This window comes from Melospiza melodia, chromosome 2 (assembly GCF_035770615.1).
Source record: "Melospiza melodia melodia isolate bMelMel2 chromosome 2, bMelMel2.pri, whole genome shotgun sequence".
In the NCBI taxonomy this organism is placed as follows: Eukaryota; Metazoa; Chordata; class Aves; order Passeriformes; family Passerellidae; genus Melospiza; species Melospiza melodia.
Genome location: NC_086195.1, coordinates 90,352,676 through 90,377,974, shown reverse-complemented (window position 1 = coordinate 90,377,974; position 25,299 = coordinate 90,352,676). Strand labels below are relative to the sequence as shown.

General features: G+C 40.2%; 2 protein-coding genes across 5 annotated transcripts in view; one reads left to right on the top strand and one right to left on the bottom strand.

The window, feature by feature from the left end:
* The window catches only part of LRCH1 (leucine rich repeats and calponin homology domain containing 1), a 116,115-nt gene extending 105,707 nt beyond the window's left edge, over positions 1-10,408 (top strand). For all 4 annotated transcript variants that reach the window (XM_063149313.1, XM_063149310.1, XM_063149311.1 and 1 more), the window contains one exon: positions 7,802-10,408. Coding sequence is in view for 1 of the 4 variants with exons in the window: in XM_063149312.1 (XP_063005382.1) it covers positions 7,802-7,915 (114 nt within the window). In the remaining 3 variants the exon portion in view is untranslated. The remainder of the gene's footprint in view (positions 1-7,801) is intronic.
* Positions 10,409-12,208: 1,800 nt separating this feature from the next.
* On the bottom strand, positions 12,209-22,881 carry ESD (esterase D). Its single transcript, XM_063149314.1, has 9 exons — positions 22,815-22,881; positions 21,329-21,404; positions 20,306-20,394; positions 18,869-18,967; positions 16,192-16,316; positions 15,744-15,863; positions 15,469-15,567; positions 13,499-13,666; positions 12,209-12,434 (listed from the first exon to the last, which is right to left on the bottom strand). The coding sequence occupies exons 2-9, from the start codon at positions 21,394-21,396 to the stop codon at positions 12,354-12,356; spliced, it is 849 nt and encodes a 282-aa protein (XP_063005384.1). The 5' UTR covers positions 21,397-21,404; positions 22,815-22,881; the 3' UTR covers positions 12,209-12,353.
* Between the last annotated feature and the right edge of the window lie 2,418 nt (positions 22,882-25,299).

The window sequence follows — 25,299 nt, the reverse complement described above, 5'->3', positions numbered from 1 at the left end:
TCCTGGTTTCTGAGGCTTAAATATGTAGATAGATAGATAGATATAGACAGATATACATAAAAATTAGCAAGTGTATTAGATATATGTTTTACAATGGAAAAATTAGTTTCTGATGATGGATAAATCAAAATTTTTAAAGGGTTTGGTGTGGCAGCTTCCAGTGCATACATATAACAACTTTATTGTAAAGAGTGTCATCTGTGACAAAGCGAGAGTTCAGTGAGTGCATCTAAGCTTTTTATTTGGTATGTAGCTGTAGACTTGTGCCTTCATCCTGCACAGGCCTGTCTTCTAACTGTGAGCCTAATCTCAGCAATTCCAACACCAGACACTTGTTTATTCAATCACAGCTTGACATTTAAGCTTTCACTTTGAGCAGATCTTTGCTTTGATGTTTTTGTTGTCTTGTTCTAATTATTTTGCTTTTCTGATTAAACTGAGTGACATATGGCTTGAATCAGTTCAGAATCTACTAATATGTTTGTTTATAGTCCAGTGTTGACATTTGAGACAGAAGTGATGTCTTCTATAGGGTTGGGGTTTTGCTATTGCTCCCATAAGTGGTAAACAGGTCTCCTGTCGATGGTTTGTGTTGTGCCCTCCTTATATAGTGCTGAGCTGAATGTATGAGTACATCTTTTCAAATGAGAAAATCATGTGGAGAAAGGTTTTGCTGCCATCCTGTAATACACATCTGTCTCTGTCTAATAACACATCTGATTATCCACTGTATCCAATAGTTTGGAGGGCAGTAAGAGGAGTAATCAGTGTGTTTTGCATTTTCAGTGTGCAGAAATGGAAGTTCATGTCTTCAGTGGTTGAATGCTTTATCAGAGTAGACACTGGGCTGGAAACTGAACTACTGTTGTGCCAGTGTTGATCGAGTGAATGTGCCCCAGTGACACTTAACTCTCAAACTTGTCTGAAGTGCTAACTTTGTATATGCTTACCATGCAAACACAGTCATTCACTTAGGGACCATTTTCTGTGTGTTCTCCGCTATGACAATATCTGGTATTTGAAGTGTAGCATTATGTGCAGTTTTCTGGTAGTTAGAGATGGTAAAGCCGTCTTGAAACAGATTGTGAAAAACACCAAACATATTTGGTTCATGACAAGCACAGCTGTGCTAACATACATGAAACTTATCCAGTTTGGTATTTTTTGGGTGTTGTTATTGATTACACTTCCAAATATCTATAAATCTTACAGGGAAAGAAGTAGTGAAATTACCCTTACATTTTCTGAATATAGTAAAGTTTTTCAAAATATATTTCAAATGTAATGCAAATATGAAAAATATCTGTCTTTCCATCTTTGAAGTCAATAATTCCTACACTAAATGGGGAACTGGAAACTAAAACATCTTTAATCTACTCTAATAGGTTTTTTACTAAATTCAGAGTCCCACTTCTGTGCTGCTGTTCTGTGGCTTTAGTACTTGTGAACCAAACAGTTCAACTCTTTGATGGTTCCTCACCTTTGAGGAGATGTCAATATTGAGATACCCAGTTAGATATAATTGGTACTTACTGCTCATAGCTAGTTACATAATAAGGTTGATCACCTTGAGTTAAAAAAAAAAAGTGCACTGTAGTTCACCCTAATATTCATTAATAACATTAATTATATTTGCTCCTCTGTTTCTTTTCCCATTCATTTTTTTGCATTGCGGTGATCGTCAGAGATTTTCAAACCATGACATCCTAATAAATGGGTTTCCAGTCTGTACTGTGCCCATCATACTCTCATGTCCTGTGGAGGTCATCTCATCCATACTGCAATAAAATAATGAATACAGCTTGTAGTGGATATTCTTGCAGGCAAAATTTGTTTGCACTGGATCACAAGTGGCATTTTGATGTGAGAATTTGGCTTTTTCCTTGATACAGAAAAAAAATATTTTCAAGTGCAGTGTAATGCAGTGTAGTAGTCCTTTAAATGCCTTTTAATTAACAAATTTTTATAGCTGAAAGCTGTATATAGATCCCATTGTGCTCCTAATAAGTGTTCTGAAAGTTGAACTTTTAGTGAATGGGGACTGAATTAGATGTGAGCAAATATTCAATAGGGTTTCTACTCCGTATACATTAATAAGTTACCAAAGAATTGCCATGTCATTGTTTTTCACAAAAATTTTTCTCCTGTTACAAAAAAACCCCAAAAATTCCAGTCATACATGCAAGTTGAGACAAAAATGGTACAGCTGGTTTTGTGAACCTGTGCCATTTCCTTCATTTCTATAACACAAGCTGTATTATGCAGAAAGAGCAGTAGAAAAATACTGTAAGATAATGATGTATGCTGCTTTGATGATACAAAGCACTCGTCACTTTCTCAGAATTTAATATGTAACTTTTTGGTATAATTGGTATTTCCCTTTTAAGACTGTGTTTTCTCTTACTGTTTCATGTGTGTCTTGTCTTTATTAAGATTTTTGTTCTTGAAGTTTCAGCTCACTGTTTTCTAAGCTTGTTAGAATAAAACTGTGAGGGATTTTATAAAATAACGTGGTCTACTTTTAAACTTTATGGCTCAATGTCATAATTTATTGAAGAATCCAAAGCCCATCATCAGCAATTACAGTTTTGCAAATATCCAATTTTTATTGGATGTGCAGAAGATGCATCCATGTAGATGTCTAGCTGGCTATGACTCCAAATACATGATTTTGCAGCTGCAGTGTGGTGTGAATTACTGTGCTTTTTTATACCTCTGTTCATTTTTACTTGAAATGGTAGTTCAGGGCATCTGGGCATATACAAACATCAACAGTAATAGTGGAAAAGGAAAAATATCTAAAAGGACATAATTTTAAATTGCCTTAGATATATGAAAAAGTAAATATTTGCTATAGCTTTCTTTGCTGACCTTTAGAAAGAAAATTAGTTTTGTCCTAAAAAAATGCAAAGGTTGTGTATATTGGACATAAGCCTGCTTAATTGTAATGCCCTGAAGTTTCTTCTATTGACTTCCCACTTCAAAATAGTTGGCTTCAAACATGAAATCATGGGTATTACATGGACTTAGCTTTTTTAATATGTACTTTGAGAAATTGCACATTCCAATATTCATTGTTTTATGAATATTTTTCCCCTGTAGATCTGAAATCTCACATTCTACAAATACAAGGAAGAAAGAGAGGCTCTTGCTGAATCATGGGATTCCTTTCCTCTGTATTTTTACTAACAAATGCAGACAGTTGGGCCTTGCTCTTATCATGATGTGGTCATTTTACCCCTTACCAATCTGGCATTATGGCAGCAATGTCTTTTTTATAAATGCTTACTGTGTTTGAATTGCCAAGCTGCTTGCCCTGCCATAAACTAATTCAAACAGTTGTCTTGACTTTGAAGTCATCTAGTGTCGAATAAAAATAGATATGTCTGTGAAGTGTGTCACATGTTTTTGAGGGATTAGTGTCATTGTGTAGTCCTGACTTCTATCCTAAATCAGATATTTGTTCCAGGATTAGAGGCTTGCTGTGGCAAGCACATGCACACGTGCACATTTGTGTGTACATCTGTGGTACTGTCTCTTTGTGCTGCTTTGTGATTCAGCCTCCTGCTGCTGCCTCCTTTTTGTGCACTTCACATTTTTTCCTTCAGGAGGACTTTGTTCTTTTGCTTCATTATGAGTTTGAAGACATCTTTATCCATTCAAAATGTGTGTCTGAAGAAGGTGGTTTGCTTGCAACAAGTAATATAAGTTCCTTTGTGTTCCTAGAGAGAAAAAAGGCAGTAAAAATATAATAGATTTTAATTTGTGTAGTGGATAGAGAATAGAGGGATTGGTGCTGCTATGAGGAGTGGCAGCCCTTCCCACCACAATTGTTTTAGGCTGTCTGTAGAATTAGTATCTACTTCTTCCATCTGTTCTTTTGGAGTTTGTTCAGTGATGGTTTCAACAGGGGTGTTTTTAGAGAGAGAGTTCACATCTCTACACAGAAATGCTATGTGTTTACATCTATTGTAATTGGGACAAGAATTTTATTTAATGTGGGGAGAAGTGAGTGGAGTCTCCTCAGAGTCAGGGGCAGGTTCTCCTCTTGCTTGGCCAGGCATTTGCTTCAAAATGCTAGGATTTCAGGAAAGCTTTGAAATCTCCATGGCTTGCAGCTTCGCAGCTTTGCTGTTGGTGGTTTCCAGAGAGCAGTTGTATCTGGTGAGGGAATGAGGCAGAGCATGGAAAGCATGACAGCAGCTGAACTTAAGTGCAGAGACACCTGGGATGGTACTGCTGCTATGGAAAGCTGTTGTTTGTGCTTTGGATTCCATCCTTGGCAGGATTTGCCTTTTCTTAGTCTAAGAAGTAAAAATGTGACTCAAAAACTCTGTTTTGAAAAGTGTGGGAGACAGAGTTGATGAGAGCCATTTACAAAGCTTTTAAAATAGTGTTTAGGGCTTACATATCAGAACTGATTTGTGACACATTAAGAGGAGCTTGTCATTTTTAGGCGACAGCATTGGTCTCATTGTCAAGTTTGGAAAGTTCATTGTAGCCATGTGTTTAGCTGCAGAATTATAAAATAAGAGCCAAGCGTGCTTCATAAGAGAAGGCTGTCAAGTATATATGTTTTGACCACTGGCATAGAATGGTACATAAAAAACTTACGTGGTGGGAAACTTTTCACTCCTACAACACAGTTGTATGGTCCTATTTTTTTTACAGACCTCCTAGAACAGCTTTCCTGATTGGAGTATGCATCTTGTAAATTCAGCAGGTAGAGAGAGGTTGCTTCATACAAACTAAATTACTCTGCTGTCTTTAAAATAATTAGATAATGCTTGCCTTTAAAAACAGAAAAAAAACATATTGGATGGGTTTTTTATAGGAAATAGGGCATGCATTCCCTTATGCTTTAAGTACAAATGTGCTTACAAGCAACTGCAAAAATCCTAGCAAGACAGCATGACAGAACAGCTCAGTGAGTGCTACGAGGTGCCACAAAAACGGTGGGTTTGGAATTTAAATTTTTCTAAGTAAACATTCTTTAACGCTGGTGGATTAAGCAAATCTGACTTCAATAGCAAAATGCAGAATATTTTCAAACATAAATATCTAGCAAGGTAGGTTTCCTTCAGCCTTGTAATGCCAGTACCTTAGTTTTCAGATACTGGATTCAGCAGGCCTTCTTATTAAATGCCTTTTGTCTAGCCTGGAAGAATAATGAAATATTGGCATGCTAAGGGCCACCAAAATCTGTGAAACAAGAGCCTACTCTGCAAGGACACTGGAAAGAAGTAGAAGAGTGTGGAAAGAATAACATTTCACTTCAGGTGTCTGATTTGTATTCTCAAATAAAATTAATATGGTTCCTTTTAAAAAAAAAATCTAAATCAGAGCATTGTGGATTTCTAGATGAACTGGCTCCCAGGACAGTAGATTGGCAAAATGTCTGGTAGAAATCACACCTTTGAAGTAGAAGAGTATTGGGTGGTTTTTTTCACCCTTTTATTTGATATCACTGTATCTACCTTCTTATGTAACTACTCCAGAGCTAATCAGTATCAGTTTAGGAGTTTGCATCCTAAACTGTATGATTTTCTGGAAAAGACACTTTTTTAGAGGAATAAAAGTTGGGGGGAACCATCTCTGAAAGCTTGCAGGTCAATATTTCAATCAGAAGAACGAACAAGAATGAACTGCTGACTCACTGTCTTTATTTAAAGGATCAGTTTATGGTAGGTAGGTTTGGAATGGAAATATGGCTGATGACCTGGAATGGCTGCAAGATGGGGGTAGTTCCTTGGCCTGACTGGACAAATAGTCCAGGGAGGGGCAGAGTGGCTGACAGGAGCAGGAGGCTGTTGCCACAATAGTTTGATTAATGTGACTCAGAATCCACAAACTCAATGGAAGTAGGAACTCAGTGTTAGCAAGAATATTACTATATATACTCTCTTCCATGTGGGAAATGTATGTTGTCCATCTCCTGCAGACCTACTCAGCCAGGCTCCCTGAAAATTATCTGTTTGAAGATGTTTCTTGGGTCTTAAATAAATCTTTCAAACATAAAATAATAAATACTAAAACAGCTTCAGTAGTAAATATAAAATGTAAACAAAATACAGATAAATTACAGTTACCAGTATCAGATGCTGTCATTGTAAATGAAGTTTGGCTCTTCGGGTAGTTAGTAAGTATGTTTTATGCATAAGGGAAATATTTGTTAACAAAAGAAAGTCATAAACATCAGAAGTAGTGGAACGGCTGTTTAGTGCTGATACTTTTCTGGAGCTGTGGCCCACTGGAGGAGGTCTCCTGAGCAAGGACTGGACTAGAGTGAAGGAGAGAAAAACAATTAAACATAGGTGCATAACATAGTAAAGACTGTGTGAATTGTTCTTCTGTGTACCAGTTCCATTGTATTTAGTTGTAAGGTCCACAGGAGCCAAGGAAGGGACTAGAACTGAAAAAATGTGTCATGAGAGGAGAGGTTGAAGAGATCAGAGAGGTTTAAATTGAGGAAGTAATCAGTATGAGGAAGTGTGGAAAAGGACCATAAATTGTATGAAGATTCAAATAAAGGACCCTTAGTTTACATTACAGACTCAAGCGGAATATTCAGTAGAAGACAGGTAGTTAATTAAAACAGAATCTCAAATGCATCAGTAGTTTTAAAAGCTGAAATTTTATTGAATAACTAAGATATTCAGTAGTAAGAATATCAAAACCACCCTCTCTGCAAAAAGTCAGTATTCCAAGTCTGTTGATGGTTATGTATGGATGTTTTGGGAAGGAAGAGGTTAGATCACACAGATGGTGCCTTTTTCATGCTTAAAGCAATGGCATAGAGCTGAAGTACTTCATGAGCCAGGCACTGTTTCCATGTGTTTGTGTTTAATAGCTCTGTTTGGATTTACTCTTACTTGTATATTTTTGTCATCCCACTTACGCTTTTGGCTTCTATGTTGTGGCAGTGAGTCTCACAGTTGTAATTATGGTTTATGTGATGTAGTCTGGCTTTTCCATTTATTTATTATAGACCTGCTGCCCAATTTCATAATTTCATTGATTTCTTAACAAGAATACCCAGCAACATTGAGAACAACTTTCTAAAGAGAGGGCCAGTCATGGCACAAGGCTGCCTTTCTAATACTTTCTCTAATTATTCATGGGTGGGTGTCTTGCTGTCCTTGTAGGAGATAGAGTATTTCCTGCTTGCCTGTCTCCTGCTATAGCAGCCTCTGTGCACAGCTAGTGAGCTCCATCCTGGCCATGACTGCTGTATCCTTATGGTGAATAAAGTCAATTCCCAGGTGTTTCAAATAAGGTGCCAATACTTGGATGAAACACTTGGCCATTGAATGCCCAGCATTGCACACATTTCCCTGTATGTGCTTGTGTGTAGTTTTCAAGGTGCATATCCTGGGCCCTGTCTAGAGCTCAGTGGGAGAATGGGGGTTTTTTTGGTTTGCTTTTTTTTTAGAGTCAGCCTTCCATCCCCCATCTCACACATATGTCATAACAGGACAAATGCTGTGTTATCCTGTTTTGTAGGTGAAAGTTTGGTGCGTGCTTGCTGGCCCTCACTCTTAGCTGTTTACATGCTGTAATGACTGCAGAACAACTTGGCTTCTGGGGCCCAGAATATTAACAGATCTCTCACTAACTCTTAGGGGTAGCAGGAGGAAAATCAGAGACTTTCTGTCAAAATCACAGGAAGTTCTTTTTAATTAAAACTAGGAAATGATTCCTGCTTGCTGGAATTTGTGTTCCAAATGTGATCATGTGAAGTGAGGTTCTGCAGTGAGTATTGAATATTCTAATTTTTACTCCCTTCTTTGTCTTTTTCTAGGAGAAGCTCTGCCTACCACATCACATCCTAGAAGAAAAGGGCTTGGTAAAAGTGAGCATAACAGTTCAAGCATTGCTAGATGTAACCACAGTGAAACAAGCTTTATTCACATGAAACTACTCTCTCTGCTGTTACCAGCTACACTGTGCCATGAACGAATCAAAAAGCTGCCCATTTTTACAAACTGCATTGAAACAACTCCAGTACTCCAAGAGTATTCTTGTGATTTTAAACCCATGTTTCAGGCTGTACATATGTGTCGAACTACAAAGCAGAAACTGAACAGAAACATTTTCTAGAGGAAGTTGGCACTTCACTGCTTTTCTAGCTCACTTTGTACAGTACTTACTAAAACAACACCTCTCTGCCACTTAAAATCGTGTGGAGTACACAGCTGTCTTGCAGCAAGATACTTTGTATTACTAAACTGAGAATCACTGTAATCACCTGGGGGGAGGGAGAAGGGAGAGTAAATCAGACTGCTACCACCTTAGGTTTTTCTGCAGTTGCTTCAGGCTATTGCCTTTTAAAAATATTCAGACATTAAATATTTATATAAATATTATTTATTAGTGAGTTGTTATTCATCCTTTGGATGCAAAATGTAAATTAGGAAACTGTATTTTATTACTGCTTTTTTTGTGGTTAAACACTTTATTTTAATATAAATACTTAGTTATTTTTTATTCTACTTGGTGTGCAGTAGCTCTAGATCTCAGTAAATTGTATTTTCTAATATGTAAGATAAAAAGCAAACAAAATAGGTGCTTCTATTAAAAGAACAGCTAGCTGGAATGGCATTCTTTATTTCTTGAATCTGTGGAACGTTGGTAAAAAATTGTCTGCATTCCATTGAGTTTCCTACATTCCAGTAACACCTCTCCCCTCACTAGATAGACTAAATTGGCTGAAAGTGAGAGCACACCCATTTTATTTGTATATAGATGTTTAAAAACAAAAGGAAGTATGTAAACTTGAAAAATAAATGTGAAAAAATATTTTTGATTGCTTATTTTGCTATGCACAAGACATTTAACTTTTGCCACAACAAAATTATTTATGTGCATTAGGATCATGTGTCTTGAAATGTAATTTTGCACTGTAACTTGACTTCTTTTAAAGATTACAGCACTACAGAACAGTAAAAAATAGCACAAGAATGTTAACAAGATTAACAGGTAGCCAAAAAATTAATTTGTTTTCTTCAGTGATTCCTTCAAGAGGAGACAAAATGACTGAAATTGCCAAAGGCAGTCTCAAAGAGCTGATCTTCCAGATCCAGTCTGCCTGGGTACACTGCTTCCCTTTAAAAGTATCCACAGAATTAAGCACAATGTTCTGTAGTGCACATTTGCAGCACCAGACCTCTACTTCCACGTCAGCAATAGGAAATAAAAGTTCTTCTCCTTCTTACCACTTTACATTTTTCAAAGAGGTTTTTAAAAGCATACTTTATTATTAAGACATGACTCATTTTAGATCAAAAAGTTCCAGCACAGCGATTCTTCTGCTATCTGGAACATCCCATTTTCATTCACACAAGAAGCCAGTGATGGGACTTGGGCAAGCAGGATGGGGCAGCAGCATGTGGTGAAAAGAGAAGCTGGCTGGGGACACACAAGCAGGGAGTTTGAAATGTAGAGTGGCAAAAAAAAGAAGTAAGTGGTTGTGAGGACTAAATATTTAGGCAAGAGGATGTGGAGAGAGCTGTTGTACGAAGGCTTTTGGGCAGAGTGATGCATACTTGTCACTGCCCCCTCCCGAGGCGCTGCCTTTAAACCCACCCACGTTCAGCAGCAGATCTGCTGAGCTCAGACGGTGTCTGAACACAGAGCACACACTTCACCACCACCACTTGCTCCAGGGCTGGGAGGCAGTGACAGCAGCGTGTGAGGAGGAGCAGGAAAGGGGACTCGCAGACAATGAGCCAGGCAGTATGTATGGAATATCCAGTTACTTCAACCAAAGCAAAACCATTTATTTTATGGAGGGAACATAGACTTAAATTGTAATTTGATTGGCAGCTAGCATATTGTTTCCTATAAAATGTACTGTGCACTTTAACACTAAATGAAAATGTATTTTAATATTTTACAGAGCTGCACAAATATCTGTTTTGTCAAAAAGCACGAGCAATGTAAAGAAAATAAGTTTTCAAGTCAGAGTTTATCAAATTTTAGAAGCATTCAAGGATCAAGTATAAAAATAGGAATATTGATTTCTGCATCTTGAGGGTAAAAATGCAGGTTTCCTGAGTATTTTTTTACAATGTATATATGGCATCATGAAGCTTTGTAATTATTATTATTTTGACAAATCTTGTTTTTTCATAATTAAAATTTTGTTTTCCTCCTGATAGTGTCTTTCAGTATTTGCTTGAAGTTGGCTGTAAATAAATAGCTCTAAGTATTTTGTAATACAGCTTTTTTTATGCAGTCTTAACCTGTATGGCTAAAAACAGAATCTTCATGATCCTTTGTACAATATTTATATGTGCAATAAAACATGCATGGCTAATCTGTAATACCCTCCACAGTGAACATAATGTATATAGAAAATCTTTACTGTAGTTACAATTAAACTATATTATTTCCAGAAACCCTTTAATGCCTATTCCTGTGCCTGATGATTTCTTGTAAAAGACATGGTAGTTGGAGAGTGTAACACTGGAAATGATGGGTTTGGGGATGGGGGAAGATGATGATGTGATGCAAATAAAGGCATTTTGCAGCTAAAATGGGCATAAGATCCAGCTGGTAGGATGTTGGGTACCTGGAATGTTCTCCCTGCAGCTTTCCTGCTGCTGTTGTGAAGGCCTCCTGCCAGTCAGTGGCAGTGAATTCTCTGCCCTCTGCTCCCAGGGCTGGGCTGGGCTCAGGGAGATGGGGGAGACCCTTCCTTCAGCTTGCTCCTGCTCACATTGGTGTAAGAGTTGTTCATTTTACTGCTGCAGGGCAGCCTTTTCTCCTCCTGAAATGCAGAGATTGTTCTGCAGCCTTCTGCTTCAGCAAATAAAACCTGAAGATTCCTGGAGAGTGCTGAATCCAAGCAGCAAACACAGTAAGCCTTTGGCCCCGGGGATAACCCAGTGTGCCAGGGCTGTGCTCAGCTGCTGTGCTCTGCCCCTGGCTGCAGAAACAAGGAGCAGCTCACAGCATCCAGCCTTCTCTTGCCCATGCAGATTTCTGAAGTCAAAGTACAGATTCTCCTAGATTCCAGTTTCTCTAAATGGAGTGTCTTTACCTTAGTGAACAGGTGAATTTATGGGCTGTCCTTTTTCACATTTGATAGGGGATTTTGGAAGCAGAGGATCCCTCTGCAATAATTTCCTTCTGGAGAGCTCTTGCAATGCACACAGTTGTATCTTCCCAGCCTTCAAAGCTTAATCATAAATTATTAGATGCAAGACTGATATAAATCAATGCATAATTTAAGGCTGTCACCAGCACCAGGCTCCCTGTAACTTAGAATCTAGCAGGAACCAGAGACACAGGAGATCATTCAGCATTGCCTAAAAAGAAACCCATCCTACATCTGTGGTAGCATTTCCTCTGGCAAGGGTGAGCCAAGGTTTGAGCAAGGATTCAGGTCCAGCTGAGCCTGAGAAAGCTGAGTTCACAGGTGATTACTTGCAGCTTTCTGGAACAATCTGTGTTCTTGTCCAAGGCAGCTGGCAGAATTATATCACCAAGAGCTATTTTAGATCTACAACTGTCAGGACTAAATTCTGCCATCTTTTGTAAAATAAGTATACTTTATTTCAGCCATGAGATATTAGATAATTAGACAGCAATTGCTTTTTTCAGATCTATTTAGCAGTTTCTTCTCAGTCCTCTCTCTAAGATATACACTCTAAGATATACACTACAAGTTTTTCACACTCTAAGAATCAAAGGACAAGTGGAGAAAAAATCCTTTTTAGTACAGACTGCTTCCCTCACAGGTTTTTTAAGTGGTCTTTTCTATAAGTATCATCCATGGAATACTCCAGATCATTTGCTTGATAAGGCACAGGACAGTAAACAACTGTGCACAGCAGGCGTCTGTCTGCATTCTCCACCAGACCTTGTCCTTGGAAGGTATTTACACAGGCAAAACACCTACCACTTCAGATTAATTAAGGAGCTTGATTAGCTCTGCCACTAACAACTTCCTTCCCTATTAAAGGCTGAAGTAAACCCCAGTAATTAATTAGCTGAATGGGCACACTGTTGTTAATGACAGGCTTTGCACAGTTGCACTAGAAGCTGTCTGCAGGTGCCACATCCACATCCACACTCATGGTGTGAAAGGCACTCATCTGCTGGCTTACATTTTGACCCAAAATGCAGCAGATGTAACTTCATGGCATCAAGAGTTTCCCAAGCATGCAAGAACACTCCCAATACTTACTCTAAAGCACACACATCAAATTAAGGGGAACTTTTATTTTTCTTAGAAGTACAATCAGAAGAGCTCCATTTTACAAACATTACTTCAGCAAATGATTTTTGTTTAGTTCACCACTATCTCTTGATTCATATTGTCCAGGCAGCACTCGCATCCAAATGGTTCAAGCATTGAGGTATTTTGCATGGTGTTTGATGTGGTCATTAATAAATGAAGCAATGAAATAATAGCTGTGATCATAACCCTAGAAAAGAACAACAATAAAGAAATCAGCAGAGAACATACCCCTCATGATAAAGTAATCATGCTAAGCTCTCTTAAAGAAAATGTAATGATTCTCCTGGTTTTATCCATCTTAAGAAATACCTGGAATATATATAAAAATGGCAAGGGATACATAACAGGCTAAGTACAGATGAGCACTAGGAAGCTGAACAAACAGAACGTCCCTTAACCTGCCCAGACCTGGGCCTGTAAGCTGGAGATGGGTAACAGCAAGGCTCGGCTGCAGAGTGAAAGGCAATGCCTCACAGGCACTGTTCTTCTGGTAAAACACAGGGGGGATAAAGGAGAACACTGCCCAGGTCTGAGTTACTGCTCCATCACTGTGCTGAAATGTCACCCTCTGGTCCACAGCCCTACATCACTGCTAACTCTATCTTTAGGTGCAAGGCTTATGATAAAGCAGAGAGGAAAATCCTTCACTCTCCACAACTGAGCTCCTCACTGGGTCTGGGTGGAAGTTGCCAGTGGCTTACAAGGACTCCACTGCTCTCAGGACAGTCTTGTTCTGGGTCACTGTGCTACAGGTAAGAGTGATGTGAAGCCATGGGTCTTTACATGAATCTAGGATATCAAGCAGTTCCACCCCTTCCCTAATTTACACAAACACATGCAAACGAAATATGAAGTTTTATGGCAAACAGTAAACCCACAGCACAGATAAGGGGTGCAGCAGAAGGCCACGTCTCACTTTGGCTGTACAGTGAGTGCAATACTCATTACAAGTGATTGCTGCAGTGTCTCCACCCGAGCGCCGGCAGCCCCGTGCAGGGATCAGCCTGTCCAAGCTGGAAGCACGACGGCACCTAGTGGTGACGCGCGGCTGAGCCGGGTGGGTGATGCACACCTTGATGGCCCATGCGACGACAGGAAAGTGTCACTTCTCACCCTCCTCCTTCTCAAGTGGCCGGGGACAGACCCACAGTGAGAGCAGGCCTGCCCCCTTACAGACACTCTTCACTGCCTGCTGTACAGAACCAAAAATCACAAAGAATCTGACAACCAAGGAGTGCAGGAGCAACTTGCCTGCTGCAGCCTGAAGACTACTGGGACTTTCCGCTCGGTGCAGGCGGCGATGAAGTTATCGGGCAGTAACTGGCCTGCAGACAGGAACTGGTCATCTTTGCCTTGGTCAATCAAGATGTCCAGGCGAGCGCCCGAGTAGGACTTCACAAGCTGTGTGGCATCATAGGCCTGCAGAAATCAAACAGAAATTACTTCAGTTACATGTCTTTCACTGGTTTCAGTTTGTTGACTGCCGGAAAAGAATGGCACAGACAGAGCCCTGGGCAGTGTTGCTCAGGACACCAAGCTGCACTTTGGAAGAACGAAAAACCAGGAAAAATCCAGGCAACTGAAAAGTAATACCCATTGCTTTATAAAGGGCAAATGTATGAGCTAGATAATTACCAAGTTGGCAGTTTAACCAAACAGCACATCCAGCCCAGGGCTGACTTCCTACAGAATGGAAGAGCAGCCATATAGTCAGTACTAATTCACACTCTTCTGCAGAAACTAGATCCTGCTGAAGAAACTTGGTGTCTTGGTGTATTTATTCTGGCAGCTAGAAGTCAAAATACCAGTGTGGCACAGCTATGCTCATGAGCAGGCATTTAACCTGAAGGCTCCCATGATGATTTATCCAAGAAAATTTGGTTTGACTGAGAAACAAATTAAAAACTCTAAACATATATGTATCAGAATGTAATTAAGAAGGGGAACATGTTACCCATGGGGTCCTGTGCTTATTACATGCTCAAAATAAACAACTCCTTTAAAAAGACAGCAAAGTGTTTAAATGCTGTGGAGAAGACCAATCACCAATGGACAGCAAACTCCAAAGTCCTACACCAAGGCATCAGAGCCATCCTTCCAGGATGCCACCAGATCCAGAAATGACACTATAATGGAAGTGGGAGCTTGGGTCCAGCCCAGCACTGTGGCCATGGTATCAAGTTATCCTGACCATATTTACATGGCAGTTTTAAGTCAAAATAGAGAGATCAGAGGTTGTATATCTGTTTCAAAGGCAGATCCAGATCCTTTCAAAGGTATGCTCCTGATGACTGCTGTTGATCTATTGGACTAGGTTTGCAGAAGCACTCCAAAACAATTTAAGGGGACAGAAAACAGGTTTTTGGGAGGTTGTTTTATTTTGTTTCACAACAAATCCATTACACTAATTCTAAGCAAGTTTAACTGGTGGTTTTTAAATGCACAAACTACTCAATTAACAATTAGAAAAGCAGAGAACACTCTCCAATCCTGTAAAGTTTTAATCAGACCTGGAAGTCTTCCATAAAGACATACTTTAATCCAATTTACAAGGGACTGCATTGCAGCTTGTGCTTATTTACAAGGAAATCTGAGTACATGGTCACAACAATCCCTTCTAAGTTAATTATAAAAATACAGTGCAATGTTCAAGTTGAGATTAAAAATACTGAAGGGCTGCCCAAATAATGCAGCAACCATGCAGACAAACATTTTTGTGTCTTAGCTATTCATATACAACTACTGATATCTCCAAATTAAGGTCCTGGAGCTAAAATCTAACTTTGTCTACTTTAATGCTGTTCTGCAGGATTCCAATTTCCAAGTGTCTGCCAGGCTCCTCTTGGAGGCCTCCCACAGGCTGCCCCTGCAAGATGTCATGAGGCTCATCAGGCTGAACAGTTTGCAGCAGTCTCTCTTCAAAATACAAAATATACTACAAAAATACACTGCTCATAATTGTTCTCAGCCCAGACTTTTAAATCTTCATAAAACTGGGAGGAATGTAGTTGATTTGATGAGAGGCCTGTATCTCATTACATTTTCATAAGCACCCTAAGGCAACAGCAAGTCCCTCCTGCCAGAAACAAACAATGCTTTTCTGTGCTTAGGGGTGCAGTAGAATATCAGTACCAGCTCATGGGCAGCCCAGGCTCCTGCTGTGAGGTATTTACAGATCACTCACTCATCTGTCATTAAAGAACTGCAGCTGCAACACATACCTCCCATTTGCTTGCATCTGGTCCCAGATATCCACCAAGGGCTTTCTTCCCCCACTGACACTGAATTGGGTTGCAGATAGGAGCAAATGCTGACACAGACTGTTCAGAAAGACAGCAGCAAAAAACCAAAAATTATGTAACAATGAACAGCGACAAATGAAATTATTTTTATATTTAATGCCCTCAAAGAACTCAGTATTATGTTTTCTTCTGTCACATTTACAGAAATCTATATAAGCATTAGTATACCTCATATAAGCTATAATTCATCTTACTTTGTACTTCCCAGGATTCTTCAGAGCAAGAATAAGAGCTCCATGACCTCCCATGGAATGCCCAAAAATAGACATCCGTTCAGGGTCAGTTGGAAAATTGGCATTTATTAGTTTAGGCAGCTGTAAAGGAAACAAAAGCATAATAAAAATAATGTTAAAGCAACTTGAGTATGTTTAAGAAAAAAAGCACACAACTAACCAACTTTTAATGCTGCTGAAACCAAAGGCAATCTCTGGTTGTAGCCTGACATTTGTGATCACGGCCTGAAAGCAGCTCGAAGGGGAACGTGAAATCAAAAGGAAACAGTTGAGCTGATAATAAGTAACTCAAAGTATCTCTATAGAAACTCCCATAACCTTGTAACACAAGAAGTGGGAATTTCCTATGACTGAGCCACACCCCTTTATCTTACCCAGCAACACCAGGAGAACCCAACAGCCCATTTACCTCATCCTTTATGTAGGAATACATCCTGTAGTTTGTTTTCCAGGGATCTTCAGTGGCATCCACATAAAAACCAGCACCGGTGCCAAAATCCCAGCTTTCATCTTCTCCTTCAATATTGCAGCCACCTAGCATGACAAATCTTTACTTCACTGCATGTTCAGAATTGGAGAGCCTGCCATACAAATCAGACTCACAAGTTTCTCAATCACATCTCTACCCCTTCAACTATAAAACAATTCAGATTTTAATTCATTAGTACAATGTTTTCAAGTGCTATTTCAACACTTTCAAAATTACACTTACATAATACCTACAGATATATCCAATTCTAAAGAGTGTCAGTATCTCCATAAATAGATATAGCATATACATGTCTTCTAAATTATTTCTGTTAAGCTTTGTCCAATTTACTCAGGAACTTAATCAAAAGTTGGCACTTGTTAATTGGGGCTACCATCTTATTTCAGCCATTAGACCTGTGTGACAAACAGAAGAAAATTTCTTTTTTCCCCAGAATGACAGAACCATGATTCACCAAATGGTGTGTCCAAGCCAGTTTATGTGCTTTAAATAACGCCTGCTACACCTCCCTTTATAAGATTCTCCAGAAGAATAATTCACTATTCCTATCATTTCACAAGTCCACCTTTTCTGCAATTCATTTCATTTCTCCCACCCATAATTTCCATGAAACTTACATAATTTCTTCTTTGAATACCTGCAGGATTGTATCCTCTTTTCCAAGGCTACACTTTCAAACTAAATTTGCAAATGTATTCTTGAAAGTCAGTACATCCCACCCAGTCCTCCCTTTGCTTAGTCTGTGACTGACCAGCCTGGTCTGCAGAGCCTAATGTAATATTTCAAGGTATATGTGAGAGGAATGTTTTGGGGAAAGAGAGGCCATTATTTCCTACCTATTATTTTACCACAGTCAGATTACACTGCAAACCCACGTGTAACTCAGCAGCCCCTCACAATTTGTGCAGAGATGGCTGCTACCCTCCCACAGTGTGCAATCAGGTTTGTACAAGGATCAAAGCTGACTTTGCTCCAGTGACATGCCCTTGGACACTGAGTGATTCTGTAACTTAACAGTCCAGCAATCACAGGGACTGGGGTGCTTAAACATGTTGGATGTAAGAAGTCTGTCTTCAGTACCTCAGAGATGGACAGAAACTCAGGAAGTCCTGACAGGCAATGAAGGCATAGTGCTCATTATGCTAAAAAAAACTTTCAGGAAGCCTTGAAAAAAAGAAATTTGAAAAGGAATCTGCACAACATTGCTCAGTATACCTGCGTGGAAAAACAAACCCCTTCAAAGTAGGAAAAGTGAAGTCTATCAAGGCCTGACTGAGGGTCTGTAATGACAAGTATTTAATGATTTCATGCAGTCTTTTTCCCCATCCAGATACATCTCCTGGCTCTTGGAAGGTTAATTCTCATGCACTACATAATTAAAATGCATATGTAAGCATTTTCAATACCTCTCAGCTCATAATTATATTTGAATTGCTTTTCACTTGTTTCTCCAGACAGCTCAAACTGACTTAAGAACATTTGGGGTCTCTGAGCTAAAATTTAAGGGAATCATATGAAGCTCATACCAAAACTCATTTAAATAGTAGAGTAATCCTTATCAGTCATTAGGCTAAAAGGCAAAAGAGAAGCTGCCACGAGGGACTTAAAATAAATTGGACAAAGCAATGACCTATGCAAAGGCAGTTACACATTGACAGAGACAATTTACACAGATACTACCAAAAACAAGTTCCAGTCCAACTACCCAATATGAATAAAGCAAAGGTTAGTTGCCCATCTCTAGCCTGCAGCAAATAGAAACATCAAAGTATGAAGTTCATTCATTCCCAAATTTTGCTCTTCTCTCCCTCTTCTTCATTAGAAGTATGTATTTACATTCTTTGACCTAACACAACTTCAAAACCTAGATGTAAAAAATACTTTATGGAAAGAACATTGCATCTTTTCCATAATGCCTGCAGTCAGATGCAATTCATTAAAGCTTGGTAAATATTAGAAGGCTGACACCTTTGTTTACAATACTCATGAGACTCTGGCAGAATCCAACAAATACAAAACAATTAATCCCCAGTATTTCCAATAACTGCAGATCCACCATTTTCAGATCTCCCATACCATAAGCTCAGCCTTATACAAATAACAGCACATAATTTAAAAAATCCATACATCAGTGGTCTGTTGTAGCTGCAGGGTAAAAGGGTTTCTAGTTTGCTTTTCAAGTATTGTAATCCTCTGAAGGCTTATATTTAATTTGCTTTAGAAAACAAAATACAATTAAGAGCAAGCATTGCATCTTTGTGTGGCAACACAGTTCTGCAGGTTTTATAGGGTGTCAGCAAGAATTCTAACAAGACACATTGGTTGTTTCACTTTTCTTCCCTCTCCTCATCTGTGCTGAACTCTAGAGCCCCTCTGCTCTAGTTTTAGTGCCACAACAAAACATTCCAATGTCAAAACCTCACTGCCTCACTATTAAGAACATATACAATGTTATCTAGTGAACAATGCAGGTGTGCAGAGGTCAATTCTGACTCGGGTGGGCAACACACATTTCAGCACACTGCAGCACCCCTTTCTCTGAGGACAGAAGTGCCCTTCAGTGTCATGACAGTCAGCATTCCCTTGTGGAACTCACGTGGGCTGGTGTCCGGTGCCACCACAATGAGGCCGTGCTCGGCTGCCGCCTGTTGGAACGCGGCTTTCGTTATGAAATTCTGTTCTGTGCAGGTCAGCCCTAGGGAAATAAAAACATCCTCGGTTACCCACTGCTCATGGCATTCTGGTTTCAAAACTCTTTTTGACAGAAAAGGTTTTAGTGCTTTCCAGCACTGTGCATTTAAACCCACTGACCACAGGCATTTGCTAAGGCTGACACTGTTAACTTCTGACCCCTCATCCTCCAACTACATTTTGCTTCGTACTGTCATCCCAGCTGTTTGCATTACACAATCACACATGTGGTCTGACAAATTCTACATACTTTAGACAGGATAAAGGGCCTGTGAGCACCCTGGCTCCAAAACCCACAGCAATACATGCCTTTTCTACAGCAGCAGGTCCAAATAAACTCCAGTTACAAATTAATTATATTTCACACCAATATTTCAATTTTGCTTCACTATGCAAATTGAGAGGAGTTAATGAGTCTAGTTTTCTCTGAGGAAAAGTTGCCAGTAACCTAATTTGACTGATATATTGCCCAAGATAATACAGTTTACATTCAATAAAATAAATGTGCTGCATGGCTTAGACTTCTTCAGACAATTTTGATGTTCCTAACTTCAAATATAAACATTTTTACCCAGCCCACTGTCATGACACAAATCAGACGCACCAGGTACTTTGTGACAAGGAACACAAGTCTCCACACTAACAGTCCTGGTGTCCAACTTTCTAAACACAAGTCTCAATAAAGCAACTCCTCAAATTGCAGAACAGAGTTTCTGCTTTTTATTTTGAATAAAAGACAAAAGAATTTAATTAATTAATTTTTGATGAGACAACTTCACACCTGCTGCACAAGCCTCTTCAGCCCCTGGCCCTTTCTGATCCCATAAGTTTACTTCCCACCAGACATGCCTGTGCTAAGGCAGCTGACAGCACCTCTCTTTCCAAGTTCACCAGTTGCTTCCTGCAAAGTTGTACTGGGAACAAGGTAGAGACCACAGGACAAATGTGCTGGCTTCCATGGGCTCTTTGCACACCCCTACTCTGTCAGCTGAAGCAGTTTTCAGAAACAAACAAGAGCAGGAGGTGTCCCAACGGGAAGGCCTTACAGGAGAACCTTTATAGATACACTTTGGACCTAAAGGTAGGAACATTTTAGAACAAAAGGGTAGAACACTTTGAGCACAGAGCATTTTAGAACACAGCCTGGTAGGCTACTCCCAAGCTGCATTCTGATTTATCACAGCACACTCAAACTAAGTGTGCCTTCCAGAAGATGAGCTTCTGTAGAATCCAAGAGCTGCCACTGCAGTACCTCTACATTAAGTTTTCAGCAACCGTAGTGCATTAGTTTAAAAATGCTTAAGATTGTATTTTTTAAGTTACTAAGACTCATGTTACTTACCCGAGAGCCAATACAGCACAGGACACTTCCCAGTTTCAGCTTTTGGAGGCAAGTAGATTCCAAATTTCATTTTGCATTTTAGCTCTGCACTGTATTAATAAAATATTCCTTGTTATCACCACTACCTAATTAACAAGACCACTACCATTAAAAAAAGGAATCAGTGGACCAGTGCATTTCATTGAAAGGCAGATCTGGTCAGTGAATTGTAACAACTAAGTTAAAGGAAGGGAAAATCAATTTTTAAGCTCAGCCTCACATTCTAGATTTGGCAACAACTAATTTTTCAACCTTGTTCTGAATATACTTAAAACAGAAACTTACAAAAGTCTCTGTTAAGCCACATTTTCACAGTGCTGCTAACTGAGAACAGGTTGAAAATCAAATTTTGAATCCCAGCAATACTTAGTTTGAGCTTTGGCAATCAAATTGCAAAGCAATTTTTACTGAAGAACATATCCACATGAGTTGCACAACATAAAAAGCACAGTATGTGCCAGCAAGGGAGGTTTTCAATCTACTAAGTCTAACAAGTCTAAGACCAATTAGTTGCTCAATTAATGCTAAAGCCTAAAACTATCAATAAACTCTTATCTAAGCACAGCTGATGGTTTTATTTTTATTTGGACCAACATTTTTTAAAAGCTTGGTTTTATACACCTTCAATAAACAAGAATCTATTCACTGAGTCACTGCTCACAGCACTTTGCCAGAGTGCACAGAAGTAAGAGACCCAGTAGCAAGTGGAACTTTGCAAACACAACTCTGTGTTGCAAACAGGACAACCCAAAGTAACCAAGCTCCATTTCCAAAGGTAAAAGTACCAGCTTCCCACCTCAGCTCTGCAGCACTAAATATACTAGATTATGTTAAACATTAACACAGAAATTCAAGAGCACAGCCAAAGCAGCAGCAGACATTATTCCTGACTGAAATATGGATATTAGTGAAAGCATGCTGTTTTCCTGCAGACTGAAAATACTGCCCCAAGCTAAACACCTTGGTTGCTTTAGTGGTGTTTACCTGTCATGTTCAAACACCTTCTGGAAACCTTCAAAGCATTTGTTGCTGGAAACCTGTTTCAGCGCCATGATTTTAACTGGAGGGGGGAAAAAAAAGCAAAACAAAAAAAAAGAAGAAAGTTAAATTTCAAAGTAAAACAATCCTGGTCTTAGACTTTTTGAGAACAGAAGAGTTAAATACAACTTGTAGTATCTTTGCTTAATGTTATCGTTTCTCAGAAGAATTTCATGCACACACTTTCATTAACTTTAATCTTTCATTAACTTTCTATTTCCCCACAAAAAAGGGACAGGGGAGGCTGAACTCTTTTGAGCAGAATGGGCAAAGCCTACCTGCTTTCCTACACGCCCACAGCTCCAACGACCTTTTCCTCAACACTAACTGTGGCTTGCTCTTCGGCTACCAAAAAAGCCACATTTCCATGTGCTGTGGTTAAGGCTGTAACTTCCACAATTACCATGCAGGAAAAAAAACCTGTCCCACCTTTCCTTCTCTTGTGTGTGACAGTATCCAGCCACTAACTGCCACAATACTGAGCCTTATTCTCATCTTTGATAGAAGTTAATTACCACATTCTAACAGTCTGTGGGACAGCAGAAACAGAGGAGCAGAAGGCTTATTTCCACAGTGAACAGTATGAAAAATACAAGCAAAGGAGAGCCATGGGAGTTTTAGAACAGCTGGTCGTGCCGGTGTGCTACAGAAACAAGGGAAGGCTGACACAAAAGTGGTCACTGTCAGCTTGCATGGGGCAGTAAGGCCAAGCAGGGAACTGAAAGGTGAACAGACAGCAGGGTGACAGAATTGCAGAATATTCCGAGTCAGGAAGGGACGCCCGGGGATCATCGAGTCCAGCTCCCTGCCCTGCTCAGCACCATCCCCAAGTGTGACACCATGTGCCTGAGAGCATTGTGGAAATGCTTCCTGAACTCTGTCAGGCTGGTGCTGTGACCACTTCCCTGGGGAGTGCTCCAGTGCCCAGCCACCCTCTGGGAGAAGAACCTTTTCCTGATATCCAACCTAAACCTGCTCTGACACAACTTCAGGCCCTTCCCGCGGGTCCTGTCACCGGCACACAAGAAACCCCTGAGGGGAGCCCCGGTAACATCAGACCAGGTAACAATGTCAAAACAAGCGTCCCATCCCTCACACCTGCGCGCTCCTACGGGGCACCGGGCAAGGAGAACCTCGCAGCACGGAGAGCCCTCGGAGGCTCAGCGTTGTCCCCACAGGGCTGAGGCTGAGGGCCGCCCGCCCGGCAGCGCCTCACCGCCATGGCACGGAGCGCCGCCAGGGCCCGGGCCCGCCTCGGGACGCCCTTTTCCCCGCAGCCAGCCCTGCCCGCTGCGCCACGGCGCTCCCCTGCGCCTCCATTGCCGCCCTCCCGCCTCCGCCAGCCCACACGGCCCAGGCGCTGTCGCCGTCGCCTCCCCGCCCTCCCGGCCCGTTCTCGCTGCCATTCCCGGTGCCATTCCCGCTGCCTTACCGCGGCAGAGCGGCGGGAAGGGGCGGCCCTGTGTGGAGGCGGCTCCTTCTCCCGCCCCGGGGCCGGCCCGCACCGCCCCCGCCCGCCATGGCCGTGCCGGGCCCGGCCTCCCTCGGGGTCGCAACGCGTCAAAACGCGTGTAAACATTTTACTGAAAACAGTTGCTGTGAAAAATGCGGTTTTTGTGTTTGGCTTTTCGCAAATATTAAAATGAATATTATATATGTTATGTTAGAAAGTTATGCTGTATTAATTTTCTTAAGTAGCGTGTTAAATATAGTTTTCGGTTGTAACATAATGTTAAAATAGAAACTGTGTATGTGAGATATTTTTTAAAGAAATGAATGAGGCACTCTCACCAGATAGAAGCCACAGGACGCCTAAAAAAAAGAAAAATAACTTAGTGTTCTCTTATCAGAAGAAATGAACTTCTTCCTGCCTCGCTCAGCTCTGAAGACGCCTCAGGATTCAGAGGAAGAAGCTGACACTGACCAGACAGAATCCTGTGTTTGAATGGAATTTATGCATCATGTATGAGATGTATGAATGTGCAACAGGCTACTGCTTTTAAGTGTTAATCCTCTGTTAACTTGGGTCCTTTTTCAGGCTTATTTTGCCCAGAAAAAGGTACCTGGACCATCCATAACTCTTTGTTCTTATTGTCTCATATTGTCCAAATTTTTATTACTCTAAGTATATTACTATTTTTATAACCATTTTATTAGTATTAAACTTTTAAAATTTTAAAAACAAGTAATTGGTGTTTTTCACAGTTGCTTTATGATGTTTGGTCTTTATATACTTTGAAGTCTAATCAAGAAAGGAGATTTAATCCGTGAAACAGCAGCGAACAAACTCTAATTGATGTCCAGGTGCTAGAAAGACAAATTGCTTGTTGGTAGAATTGCCTTGTTAAATTTTAGGGCTTGACATGTTTCAGTGGTCTGAGACCTCAGGAGAGGTTAGCAAAGCTTGGGGACAGGGATGTGCTGCTGATAGTGGGCACAAAGAATGCAGAATTCACAGGCCACAAGGACATTTGGCAGAACTCCTAGGACAGGGAAGAAAATAACAAAGAAAACTCATTAACTGTGCTGAAATCAGCTCTAATTGGGTAGAAGATAATTCTGATGGGGAGATTGTGACCATCAACTCGCAACCCACTGACTCAAGAAATGCACCAGAGAATCCATAATAGTGAACTATTCAAAGCAGCCTTTGTGTTCCTGTCATGGTCCCTTGACCATTTCAAGGGGAAAAAGAAGTTGCTGAAGTGGCCTGAGCTGGGATCACTGCATTGTTCCCTTGCAAATGTTTTACTTCTCCTTAGGATTTCAGAGTTCTTCATAGCAGGTGCCACCAGGCAAACTGCTGATTTTATAATAAATCCAAGTTCTAGTGTGGGTATTTTACACTTTACCTGCAAGATCACAATGTAACAAAGATATTTGGCAGTGCTTCCATCTTATTCATAACCCAAATGATCCCACTTTGTGCTGGGCTTTCATTATTTATTTCTTTAATTTTAAATTTATTAATTTGCAGCTAAACATGCCTATCAGTTTTCAAAAAATGTCCTCAGCAAAGCTTCCTCCTACTTTGTAGTCTTGTACCATGTACTGCTTTGGTAGTAACTATTTTTGCCTATAACATTTTCTGGCCTTGACTTTTCCAATACCTTTTATATTATTGAATCCTAATTCTAGCAATGCACAAGTTGTGACAATTTTGTCCCCCCATTTCTTTCCATTCTTCCCCAGCAGATCCATTTGGACCACAGCTGCTGGACCCCAAATCTGGGCCTTGCATCCTTCTTCCAGAGCAATTTTCCTATCCTGCCTCTGTACTTGGATGTAGTTGGTCTCTGAGCTGTTTAGACCTCCTCATCTCAACTTTTCTTTTTCAAGCTGTGCTTAAATTGCAATCAATCAAATTAAATTATGTACTTAAGTACTCTTCAGGTTGTTCCTTCCATTTCTATGTGCACATTTCGTAGCTCCCTAAATGTCTCTCACTAGCAAGAAAATGCCCAGTTCTTTATTTGAACTGAACTGTAGCCAGTCTGTTTTCTATCTTATATATATTATGTTTTATGTTAGATGTGTTATGTTGTTACACATATCTCATTTTCTCTGGTATCTGCAATTATTTATCTGCTGTCAGTGTGAAATCTGCCTATCTCAGGCAGTGATACTGATCAGGTTTTGATGTGTTTGAGCTCTTCCTATCCAAGTGCATTAAATAACCTCTGACCTATTTACTCCCATTTCAGAGTGACCGTTCAGAAGGGTTCACCTGAGAGCTTGCTGATGAGTTTCCCTGGCCTCCCCACATCTCTGTGTCAAGATGTATGCATTATTTTTATGTCTTTTCAGTTAAAAATGGCTGAACATGAATGCATAGGTAAATGATGTGAGGGCTGTGTCTCAGCCCTTCAGAGAGCTCCTTTCATGGCACAGAACTGACACACCAGGATAGTGTTAAG